Source organism: Cyprinodon tularosa, unplaced genomic scaffold (assembly GCF_016077235.1).
Source record: "Cyprinodon tularosa strain WSP-4 unplaced genomic scaffold, ASM1607723v1 ctg552, whole genome shotgun sequence".
Classification (NCBI taxonomy): Eukaryota; Metazoa; Chordata; class Actinopteri; order Cyprinodontiformes; family Cyprinodontidae; genus Cyprinodon; species Cyprinodon tularosa.
The window spans coordinates 112,523-125,319 of record NW_024039288.1 but is presented as its reverse complement, the minus strand read 5'-3'; the positions used below and the strand labels follow the sequence as shown (position 1 = coordinate 125,319).

Genomic DNA, 12,797 nt, shown 5'->3' with positions numbered 1-12,797 from the left:
AATCCCCTCCTTTCTTTTGATTCGTGTTGAGCCTGAATTCCTCATCAGCTGGGAGAGACGCTGGTGTTGTTCAAACCCACGGGGGGGGGGGGGGGGGGGGGGGTGACATCAGGCTGCACAAATAAAGCTGATTTCATCCATGCTCCTGCTCTGGAGTACAGCGGTTCTCCGTGTCTCGTTTGGGCTGCTGATCAATTATTTACCTGCTCTCTATTTTTACTCTCCTGCTCGTGGCTGGCCGCTCCCAGCCTGCCTCTCCATGTCCGTTTCCTACAATAAAGGCTGCTGGGGGGGGGCAGATGTGAGATACCTCCATACACCTTTAACAGCAACAGCTAATCTGAGCCGATGCTCAATCTGCAGCCGAATCAAAGGATTAAAGCTGGATTCCATGATGGATGTACCTGATACCACCGCTGCTAATTAGGGTCCAACTTTAATCTGAAAGGTCCTGATGTGAATCTGATAGATCTGCATCTGCTAAAGAAACACACCTGTCTTTATCAGTAGATCAATACATAGAGGATTTATTTGGCCTTTAACTAATCGCCGATGGAAACCAGAGATCATCTGGATTAACGGCTGGAAACAGAAGAACTGCATCTGAATAAACACCATAATTTATTCTGATTTTATTTGTCAATCATTTAATTTCAAAGTCTGATGAATTAGAATTCTTCAAAGTCGTAGGGAAGCAGCAGTTCCGACCGTTGCGTTTCAAATTCTCCCAAATGTTTCACGACTTTACACGACTGAATAAAGTGAATGTGATTGGTCATTTATCAAGAGGGCGGGTTGTTGTGGTTGAAGGTTCCCAAGCAAGTTTGGTTGTGGCTGGTTTCTCTGAAGCATCTTGCTAACCAGTTAGCAACTTAGTGCTAGTAGGTTCCCAATGGGAAATTCCATTGGGACCAAGTAGTACTAAATTGGTGACTTAGAAACGACACTGTCAAGGAACGCTATGGACAGAGGAAACATGCAAGAGGAGGAGAGTTTAGTGTCGGAGGTCGTGGATGAGTCTCCTCCGTCATACATTTTTTATTTATTGGAGGAAAGCTGGGATGAAGATGTTGTGGAAGAGGACGCCAGGGCGGCAGAAGCTTGGTTTGGTGTAGAAGGCTTACAGCCGTACATGTTTGAGCCCTTGCCTCACAACGCTGCCAGTTCTGTTAGCTTTACGCCTGCCGATGACTCAGACGTCCATCCCCGTGAACACTGGGACAGAACTCATTCTTATTTTAACCGTTCCGTATATTAGCTGCAACATATGAATCAAGATGCTATGAAAAATTAGATTGACAGATGACCGTTGATATTAGCCTGGGTGCCATTCCGAACTTAGTCTCGCCCACAACGTTTGAGGTTGGGAAGTTCGGTCTGGCATTGCTCAATAGTAGCGTGAGTATGCTCGCACAATATCTAGTGGGCCAATCAAATTGTCAGGGCGGGCTTTATACGATGATGGACAGATGATCAACAGTAACGTAATCAACCACGTGACCAAAGCACGCTTGGGTGAACACAACAATGGCTGCCGCTGGAGAGTTGAGGTGAGTAGATTCTGCTATTAGGTCTGTTCTAGAAGATATCGACAGCAAATTAATTTTAAAAGAGGAACAGAGAAACACGATCAAGGCTCGTCTTCTTATTTTAGGCGTGAAACTGCACGCTTTGATTTTTGTTGACAACAACTATGCGTCGCTTAACATACGTCACACACTCCGTTGCTCTTATTGGTTGTAGGTCTATCCAATTGAGTGCAGAGGCATTTTTTTTCCTGGTTCGTTCGAAATACGCCCCATAATCACAGCTCTATGGAGCAGTATCAGACTCATATTCTGACTAGAATTGAGTAGGACTACGTCAGGCTACGTTGATATATGATTGGCCGAATTAAGGTGTTCAGGCTGACGTATAACTAACTGGCCTGCAGAAGATAACGGAAAAAAAGATTTTTAGATTTTAAGACTTTTTTTTTTTTTTTAATAGAAATTTTCTACCTTTTGGGACAATAACGTCCAATAAAGAGTACATTTATATACATGTTTAATCCAGAATGATTTGAAATTTAAATATGACTTCCCTACGACTTAAAAACCATAATTTATATCAAGGACAAAGGTTCTGGAAGTTGTTCAAGCTCCTTTCTGACCCCTAAGGCCCCAAATCCACCAAAGTTAACAAACTGGTGCACATTAAAATGTTTTCATGTATAAATGTGTCATGGGGACGTAGATGTGCTTCTGTTCTTCATTTCTTCCACTTAGCAGAACAGCTCAGGCTCATTCAGATTAGATAGAGATTTATCTACATCTTTTTTAAGTCTGGAAACAGATCTGCATTTAGCTCTTTGGCTGCTTTACTCCGACTCTGAAGTCATTAAAAAAGAATTTTTTTTCATTCCTAAGGTGATCAGAAATTCTTCTGGATTAATTATCTGCTTCTATCTGTTGGTTAATTACATTTATTTCCTTTATGTTTTTTTTACAGATCATTCAGCTTGCCTTATAATGCGAAAATCAATCTTTTAAGTTTTTAAGTTTAAATCATTATTATTATAAACTCATAAAACGGAAAAATCTTGGATCAGTTTAATCAGGTTTCAATATTCATAAATCTTTATCTTGGCTCCTGATAAGTTGCATTTTTTTTAGCAGAATGATCGTTTACAGCAGCAGAGGCCTCTGGTTCTGGATCTTAGAGGTTCTCTGTAGAACAGCTTCAGTTTTACTGAGATTAAACTGAACCTGAGTCCTGGTTGATTACGCACCTCTAGCTCCATTTACACTGAACTTTTGAAACCGTGCCGAGAACCGTAACCAAGACAACTGTTAAATGGAACGCAACTGAACTAGTACTAGTTCATTAGTAGGGCTCGGCATGGTTCATATTTGGCCCCGTTCTCTGATAACAAAGGGCGCATGAGCAGACCGCGTCATCTCCTATTTACAGTCAGCTGTCTTATTTTGCAGGTTTTCCATGTGTCCGCCTTTATAAATCGCAGATCTCTTTACAACATCAGCTTCTTCTCAGCCTTTTGTTAATAAATGGCATCAAAAGAGCGTGGTGCGACCCGGGATGATGCTGAGTCTGAGGCTCTCATTGAAATGTGGGCAGAGGACGATATCCAGGCACATAAGTTCCTGAATGTTATGGGTGCTTTTTGTTTGCGTAATTCCCACCTTGAGAGCTGTAGTATCGTTGACTGCTGATAGCAGGCAAGGAACCGTGCTAGCGCGATGTGAAAATGGTCGTAAGAACCGAATTCGGCACGGTTAACTGATCCAAGCTCGGTCCGAACTCAGCTCGGGTCGGTTTCAGAGGGGAAGTGGAAACGGTATCAGAGGAAAGAGGTCAGGCTTCCCTCGTCTGAAGTCAGTTTCCTTGAGTTAAATGAGGCAGAGATTAAGCGCCCCCTCCCACACCTGTTGCTGCAGGCTGTCGATCACCTTTCTCCTTGTTCAGGAGAGCAATAAAAAAAAAAAAACAAAAAAAAAAATACATTTTTTTTGGAATTTTTTTTCTTAAACGTAAAACTTTTTTCCAACTAGAAGGCAAATAAAAGAGACCCATGATGTGATCCTAGTGGTTTAAAATTCAGTGTTTAGTCGAGGTTTTCAGAAAAACTTAAAGTACATTTCACTTCGATTAAGAAGTAGAATTTTGTTCTCATCTTGATTAGTTTTTCCTTTTAAACAAAAGCCTGTGGGATGAAAAGTTGCACACATTTCTAGCTGTGCACACATACTCTGCTTCCTCCCCAATCTGTGGTTCTGTGTGACAGACTAGCGACCATCCCGGGACGTACGGCGCCTCTTCCCTGCAGATAAAACCAGAGCCATTATTTCAGAGACACTCCAGCGGCTAAAGCCCAAAGTCTGCTGTTCAAACTACGACCTTCCCTGCTCCCAACGACTTCTCACACTTTCAGCGCTCTGTTTTCTGTCAGCTTGGAGATAACATCTTCCAGCCCTGCAGCTGTAATCTAATCTTCAGTGGTTAACTCTGCAGCTGAAACGTTTAATCAACAGATCGATCCAGAGAAGCAAAACAAATGAATCTTTTATTGATGGTCAGATAAAATAAAACATTAAAAGCGTCATGCTTGCATATGGGTGAATCAAAGCTGGCTTCTTTTTTATTATTTCTCACAACAACCAAGTGATAAAAGTTACAATCTGCAGAATAATCCAAACCTAAACTAAGTCATAGCTGACTCTCTTTTTTCTGCCACTAAAGGCACCAAAAGGTTTTTATTTTCTCCAGTTTTGGGTTAAAATCAACTAAGCCTTTCTTAAAAATCTGTTTTCCTATGTTCTTCAACAACAACAATAACCATCCTGTTTACACCTGATTGGTGGAGGTGGGTTCTTAGACTGCAGCAGCTGTAAAGATCAGCCTCTGCGCCGTAAATGAGAGCTAAAATGGGTTTTTGAATCTTATACACACGTAAAAGAGGAATAAATTCTCCTCACCAAGCAGGAATTAAATCTATGTTATGTGTTCGGACAAGATGGCTTGTCATCTGCACCATTTGAACAGATTTAACGAGAATTAATGGGGGGAAAAAAATGGTTTTCAAAATTAAGCTGAGTGTGTATTTTTGCTACTTTGACAGCAGAACTATCTCATGTTTCTTCAAATTAAAACCCTCATTTCTTTGTGACCTGACCAGCTCAGATTAGCACAAAGCTGTGAAGTATAAAGACTTTAAAGATCTTTAAAGATTAGATCTGAAAAGTTTGGCAGAGATTTACAAACAGCCCCATTTACTCTGATAAGATGAATAGAAAAAAGTCAAAACAGTTTACTTAACCTCAGCATTAATGCAGGGGTTTGATTTCTTTTTGTATGGAGTGAACTTTATTCCATTATTGTAGCTATAAAGAACACAATTTGCAAAAGGAAATTTCCTCTAGAAATAAAACTTAAAAATAACAAACAAAAAATATATAAATATAAGTATTTTTATGTTCTTTAGCTATTTTAAATGTTTTTTTAATTTTACATTTTTATTTGTCAAACTTCCCTTTACAGATTTAGGGCTCTCCAGGGCTTTCATCTGGAGTGAGGAGCAAACAATAGTTTCTATTGGTCGGCATGGAGACTAGCAAAAACATTTTGATTGGTCAAGGGTGAGTTTCTGTTGGGTTTGAAGTAAACAGAATGAAATCAGTTTAACTTAATTTAAAAAAAGAAAAAAATGAAAATCTGCAATAAAGTTGAAAAATAACATTTGAAAAGATAAAATTTGAAGAAAAATATCTAACACTATAAAAAAAATGCATATGTAAAATTTAAATTTAGGTTAACATGGATGCATAAAAACCTAATTTTTATTTCAGTGTTAAATTCTGTTTAAAGTAACAGATTCTAATTACTTTACTGGTAGTTGATTTTCTTTATCAAGACCCCACTGATTTTTAATTGGTTACTGACCTGAAATCACATAAAAACACGTTTCAGACAAAATATAGAAGCTTTCAAATGGTGAGAAAACTTTTACAAATGTTAGATGTGTAAATTTTGGGAAAATCTGAATAAAATTTAATACTAAACGAGTTCAAAATGAATCATTTAGGTGTGGTCTCCTAGCATTTTTAAAAGTAAAAAAATAATAATAAAGCAAAAAAAAGTCTTTGTTTTTCAGACTTTCTTCCTGTTCCAGTTTTTATCAGACCTGTTTCTAAAAATAAACTGCTGAGATAAGAATATGTTTCACTTTGACTAAATATAAGGAGGTTGTAGCGCAGACGTCGCTACGTTCCTCTTTGAATCAACTCTACAGATCTGCTGTGATTTTCGACTTCAGTCGGTAGTTTCTCTTTACTGTTGTAAGGTTTGTTTAAAATCCCCTTAAACACACAGGTTACACAGAACTTACTGCAGATCTAAGAGGAAATTCTAGATTTACACAAGCTGGAAAAGTCGTTTGAATCCATTTATAAACAACTGCAGATTCCAAGATCCCCCGTTCAAGCAGCTGCAGGTAAGTTGAAATTATCCAGATGTGTCTGGAGGTGGAGAAAGCCTCAACCTCTCACTGTCAGCTGAATGAACTGGTCCGGCTGTTCAGCAGCCATCTGAGTCTCTGTCCACAGTCAGTCTGTTTTACGCCACAGTTTACTGAGGTGTTGCTCCCCAAGAAAGAAAATGACCTCACAAAGTTGGACTGAAACTCCCAGCTGTTTACACTGCACAATAAGAGGTCTGCATCCTCAAGCTGACCGTCCCTCCATCCAGGACCTGGACAGCTCCAAGGTAGCTAACATCTGTGCAGAGCCCACACATCCTGGACACAGACTGATTACACTTTTACCTTCCGTTTCTTTTCTAAGATTGTCTCTTTGATAAAGTAATCCATTAACATGAGCCTCTTTTTCTAGAAATAATGAAACATTTTGTACTTTTCTTTTTCTACAGTGTATTTAAAGGAATGGAGGACGAGCCTGAAAGTGCATGCGCATTATATCAGGGCTCTTCAACGTTTTCCAGGCCAAGGACCCCCAAACTGATAGTGAGATGGAGCAGGGTCCCCTAGTTTTATATATATTGTATGAAATTGTGTTATATCGAACTGGTCCTATAGTCACTCTATTACAGATGGAGTAATTTAACAAAAGCTATTTCTCTCTGGGATTATTAAAGCATTAAAGCAACGGTGCCCAGCTTGAAAGAGCTCCTGTGTGTCGCTGAATGTGTGCATTGATGACTGAAAGACATCTTCTGCCTCCATTTATCTATTTACTACAGTGTGTTGAATTCATGTTAATGTGGATTTAAAGATTTTTGCGACCCCCATGCAGTGCCTCTGTGGTCCCCCTAGGGGTTGCGGACCCCCTGTTGAAGATCTCCGCATAAGAGGTTAAAAATCAGACGGAAATCGCCTAAAATTCTGGTGAGAAACGTACCAACAAGGAAAGAAATGATCAGATTGTGATTATTCTGATTATTGAAATAATCGTCAACTAATTCAGTAATCGATTAATCATTAACTGGACTATGGAGACTCTAACACATGCCAACTGGAAAAGTTTGAAGGTGAATCAAAAGGGGAAAGTCAAAAGTTTGAATTTCACCTGGGTCCATTTTGTAAAAAAAAAATAATAATTCTTTCTCTGCCCCAGGACCAACAAAAGATTGAGCTGCGCAGACGCCGCACCAACAAAAATGCATGGTAGTGGCAGCATCATTCTGTGGGCTGCTGTTCCTCTTAGTGGTGCAAATGGATTAAAGGAAAAATTTGAACTACTTCTAAATCCTCCCACATCATCTTGAATCCATTTATAAACATTTGTGTTTTCAAACAATCCTAAAGGGATTTATTTATTGGTCTGTGGATGATGTTTGAAAATCAGATCCAGGGAAAGAAACCAACTTAAATTAAACCTCAGCACAAAGATAGGTCCAACATCAGTCAGAATCACAGTTAACCCAAAGTTGATAAAGGATTATAAATAAATCAGCATTTCTAGAACATAAAAAAATCCTAAAATAGTTTGAATCTATAAACCTTTATTACAGTAATTACCCTGATTAGGCAGAACATTAAGACCACAGTGGAGTAAAGATAATTTACCTCACATCTGAGCTGAGTGTTTACATGCATACTATAAGTTATAACTGGATAAACTTAGAGCAGGAAGTATTCAGCCAAAATGTGTGAAACATTAGAGCTTCTGATGTTAATATTTAATTCAAACCATCAGATTTCACCTCCAGGCGAACCGAGACTGGAGCTGCCCGCAGCCCGGGGAAGGTGCTCCAGCATGGGGGCAGACTCCGGCTGACCCACCGATGCTCCAAACCGGCTTAGCTCGTTAGCAGCCGAGCTAACCCACCTGGTTAACCGCTGGTTAACCGTTCACCGGGGGTCACCAACATGTTATCACATGAAAGAAAAAAAAAATCACGGGGACGTGAAGGCAACCTCCACCAGCGCGTGAGATTAGCGCGAGACATCTCTCAGAAACACACTGTTTCACGGTTTCAAGTTTCACTCATTAAAGAAAGCACAATCAGCAAACACCAAGCTGCACGAGATTCTGCTGATAATTATAAACGCGCGCGCGCAGCACCTAAAACACACACGCGCGCGCGCGCGAAGGCGCACGCTCACCGGTCCGTGTGGCTGTGAACGGTCCGGTCCGGCTCGCTCTTACCTCCTTCCTGGTCCGGTTGGAGACAGGCTGGAATGTTCTTCTTCCAGCCGGGCATGATGCACCTCAGGGCGGTTAGGGAGTCCAGGGCGGCCCGCTAGCAGTCACACACCAGCAGCGGCAGCGGGGACAGCAACATGGCTAGTTAGCTGTAGCTTCAGCTGCTTCACCTCCCTCTCTCTCCTCCTCCCACTCCTCTACTAGCTCTCTCTACCCCCTCCCTCTCTTGAAACTCTACCCCTCCAGCCTCCGGGGGGGGGTGGGCACGAGAGAGCGGGTGACGTGATGACCGTGAAGGAGTGCGGAGCCGCGAGCTCCACGGTCTGCTCCGTTATCTCCACAGATGGAGCTCCGGTCCAAATGACCGGACTGTCAACTGGTTTCACAACACCGCCGTGCACGCGCATCATTCATTCATGGCAGATTAGAGGGCATGGAGAGCACGGCTTAGGGAGTACAAACTGTAAAAATATATAATAAAACCCCAATGCTCTTCATGAAAGTAACCAACTTTACTTCTATCTCTTTAATATGATTTACTTTTTTATTTCTATTACCTGCTATAATTCTTCCTCAGCAATAAATCATCATCCCCTGTTTCTACCTCTGAGGTCTTCATCAGGGGCGGATTTAGGAAATTTGGGGCCCTGGGCAAAGGCAGACATTGGGCCTTCTGAATTGAGAAGACACATAAGACAGAGCCATTATACAGATACAGAAATTTCATTAAAATATATTATTTGTTCTACATTTTGTCCATTTTGCTCAGCTGACATTTCATGCCGTCTCAAAAGGAATGAAAGATTTTTCCAATCACTACTTAGCTGTTTGCTCCTTCCTGTGTTTCCAAAAAGGCGACGTCAAAAATAAATAACCCAGTCCTTCTTTTCACTATAGACAAGCCATGATCTGCTTATCTGTTCTCCATTTTTCATTAGTATGAAATAACAGCTGCATGAATCATGACAGCAGACAAGATAGAGGAGAGCAGGAGGCGGGGTTACTAACCTACTTCGCTGCCTTTATATGTTGTCACCAAACAGAGAATTTTAACGAAATGATTTTTATAGTTGCATTCAACATGTAAAATGAGTTTTATGGGGCCCCCAGGAAAATGGGGCCCTAGGCAACCGCATAGTTTTGCGTAATGGTAGTTCCGCCCCTGCCTTCATCACCTTAACAACACGTTTTTAGATCCAAGAGCTTCCTCTTGATGTGGTTTAACTTAGGAGATGAAGTGGGGAGCAGTTGAGGTGATGCGGTGGAGCTCTCCAGGGTGGATGTTTTCCTGGAATGCTTTGCTCTGAGGAAACCACAGAGAAAGCTTAAAAGTCCTCAGAGGACCTGTGCATTCCTTCTGTCCTAAGAACACCTGGAAGATGGGCTCATGCTGAATGGATGGAGATGGATGGAGGGATGAGTTTTGACATTGAAGTATCCCATCTCATTTGGTATCTCATGCATTATAAACATGTTATTAAGGAGTTTCTTTGGACTAAAACACAAAGGCCCACAGTCAGAAATGTCCCTCTTTCTGCCAGTTGGACATGACTCCAGAATCTAGGAGCTGATCTGGCCGAGGTCCACATGGAGCCGTCATCCTCTGCACCATTTAGCAGCCGGAATCCGCTTCCAGCAAAAAAAATATCAGTTGTTTTTTTTGGCAGCTGATCAGATCTGTCATAAATAACTGCTGATGGATCACAGTGGAAAACAAGCTCAGCATCCAAGTTCTGATGATTTGATCAATAAAAATTTAAATAGTCTTTATCTAAATATCTCTCACTGTTAGTTCAAACTGTTATGATTAGAGCTTCACAAATAAAACCTATTTTATATATTATATTACTCAATAATTATGGAATATGACTTTCATGTTCTAAAAAGCTGTTTTAATGGGATGGAAAAAACGATAAACATTCAGGCAAATTCACAATCATCTCCATCAAGAAAACTAATTATCCCTTTATTCTAGAGACTGGAGCTGCATTTATCTATGAAGACATGTGGAGAATCTTTTAAGTGGATTACATCTCAGAACCTATAGAAATATCTTGGTCATGCAGCGTTATGAAGCTTCAGGGGGAAAAAACAAAGCATGCATGAAGCTATCAGCTGTTTGGAATAATAATCTTCATAAAGCTCTTTAGATCAGCCTAAGCTTTTAAAGTATGAAACTAAATAGTGGCAAAAATATTTATTTTACAAATTATTTGCAGCAGATTTTTCACATGTTGTTTTCCAATCAGCTGAGGATGTTTTTTCTGATCAAATACGGAGCAGATTAGATTAAATGTCAGAATCTCTTACAACTCAGTGTGTGTTTTGCACACATGATGTAAAGAGATAAAGTACCCAGATTCAATATAACACAGTGCTGTTTGAAGATGCAGCACTAATTAATCTGCAGAGACCACACACACAAAGCTGCACAGCAGCATCTGAAGTCTGGATCCTGTCCGGACTCGCCTCTGAGGAATTTAGCCTCCAGCGCCAATCAGCTACGACTTAAAGGGCTATTCTGTCTAAAAGTGAAGAAGAACTAAGGATTGTTGAAATAGAGACTGAAGATGATGCATACCACCGTGGTATTTGTTTCTTTTTAGGCTGCTGTGTGCAAACTTTAAAACTCTTTTTGCTTATTTAGAATAGTGCTGCAAAAGAATATTTTACCCCAGATGCCATCTCTTTTTTTTCTTCATAAATCCAACATGGCTGAGTGGAAATCCTCCTAATCAAAGCATAAATGGTCTGTTTATGAGGCAGCATTTAAAATTGAATAAAGTCCGGGGTTTGACTAGACTCAAAAACCCTTTTATTTGCAAGAGCATTCCAGAGGAAGACTTTCTCCTTCAGACTTGCTGCACCATAAACACACCAGGGAGCGTTATCACAGATCCTTCCTCCCAGCAGCTGGAAGAATCTATAACCACCACTGTTCCCAACAACCTCATTAAGTTGTTAAATTCATGCTGATTTTGCACATTTTCTACCTTAGTCAGTTAAATAACACGCTGCTGTTAGTTTGCACGTCTCTGATGTTGCTTTTTTCAAATATCCATTACTATTAAAAGGCTCATAGCTGTATATTGGTTATTTATTGTTTCATATTGCTAAAAAAAAACATTTAAAGTACAATATTTTATTGTTTATCTTTTAACTTTTCCTTATTATGTTATTATTATACATTTTTCCAAGGTCCACATTTGTGTGACCATTTTATCTATAATCTTTTTGCTGCTGTAACCCAGAATTTGGAAATAAAAAAGATATTTTCTATTCTATTCTAGATTATTTTGGACTGTTTTCTTACTGTCCCTGCTTAAGAAATTAGTCATTTTATTCATTTTTTTTTTTTTTCAACAGTGTCCTGTCTGGCGATGTTGCAATAATTGTCTTGATGCCAAAAAGAGCCCAACAGATTTTGCTTTCACAAGTGCAGCAGTGCAGCAGTGCGGCTATCGCCATAGTGTTCTGTTTGATTTATGCATATAAATAGCTTCATTATAGTTATGCAGGGTGTATTAAAGATTATATGGACACTGCAATGTAAGTGGAACAGGAAAGGAAAAACAGAAAAGAAGGAGAAAAGATGAAAGAAAGAGGAGATAAAAGGGGAAATAACGATAAAACATCTTCAATCCGCTTCATCACCTGCGAAGAGATGTAAAAAGAACAGCACAACCAATGGATATAGTATAAGAGATACAATAAAGTAACACCTTGATACTAACACTGAACTATGAGTAGTCTTATTTAATCCAAGTACCTGGAGCCAAGCACCTGTAGTTGTTTGTGGGAGTGCACTTGTGCATGTAAAGTTTATCCAAAGGAAAAATGCTCAATAGTGGTTGTGAAGAGCCCAAGAGGCGCTCCTCCAGAGCAAATTCTCCTTCAAGGGAGTTAAGTTCACCGTTTTATCAATTATAAGATTTTTTTAGATTCTTAAGCAGCAAAGCAGAATTAGAGGACTGTAGCTCAATGTCTGACTGTAATTCTATTGGTGAAATGTTGTGTTAGATTTATGGCTAATGACCTCCTGGATGAGCCATGAATGCGCCTTAGAGTCATTTTCTATTTATGTTGAAAAAGACTAACTTTGGTATTTGTACTTTTTTGTCAAATATAAAAACCAAAGAAACAATTTTTAGAACGACTTAAAGCTACAGTGTGTAATTTTCAGCGACATCTAACGTCCAGACTGCAGACCGCAGCAACATGAACGTCTCCCCCCCACCGCTTCTCCCCCCCAACAGTACGGCGAGCGTTACGGGACAAAATGTCTTCCACGACGTCGGAATCACCTACCTTCTCAAGTGATGAGGTTTGTTTACATAGATAATTTTACAGATAGTATTTCATTAGTCTGTGTAGGGTATAGATTTCATGTAGACTTTAGATAATAAATATACCCGTTATTTTTTCTACGTCGTTGTGACGTTTTGGTGAGCTGCTTTGCATGGTGATATAAACAGACGAAGGAATTGTAGTCATTAGTTTAACAGCAAGATTGTGTTCGCTGGAAGAATATATATTCCCCGTTTACAGAGTCCAAGTCTTGTTTGTGGCACGGGGGTTACAAGGCGAGGAAGAGGGAGAGGAAGAGGGCGTGCAGCTAGGGCCAGGCGAGAGAGGGGT

At 40.0% G+C, this 12,797-nt stretch overlaps 1 protein-coding gene across 1 annotated transcript in view; it reads right to left on the bottom strand.

Annotated features, from left to right (window-relative positions):
• grip1 (glutamate receptor interacting protein 1) overlaps positions 1–8,361 on the bottom strand; it is an 87,572-nt gene extending 79,211 nt beyond the window's left edge. Inside the window, exon 1 of the mRNA XM_038305188.1 lies at positions 8,163–8,361. Within this exon, the coding sequence (XP_038161116.1) occupies positions 8,163–8,217 (55 nt within the window). The 5' untranslated portion in view covers positions 8,218–8,361. The remainder of the gene's footprint in view (positions 1–8,162) is intronic.
• Positions 8,362–12,797: the final 4,436 nt, after the last annotated feature.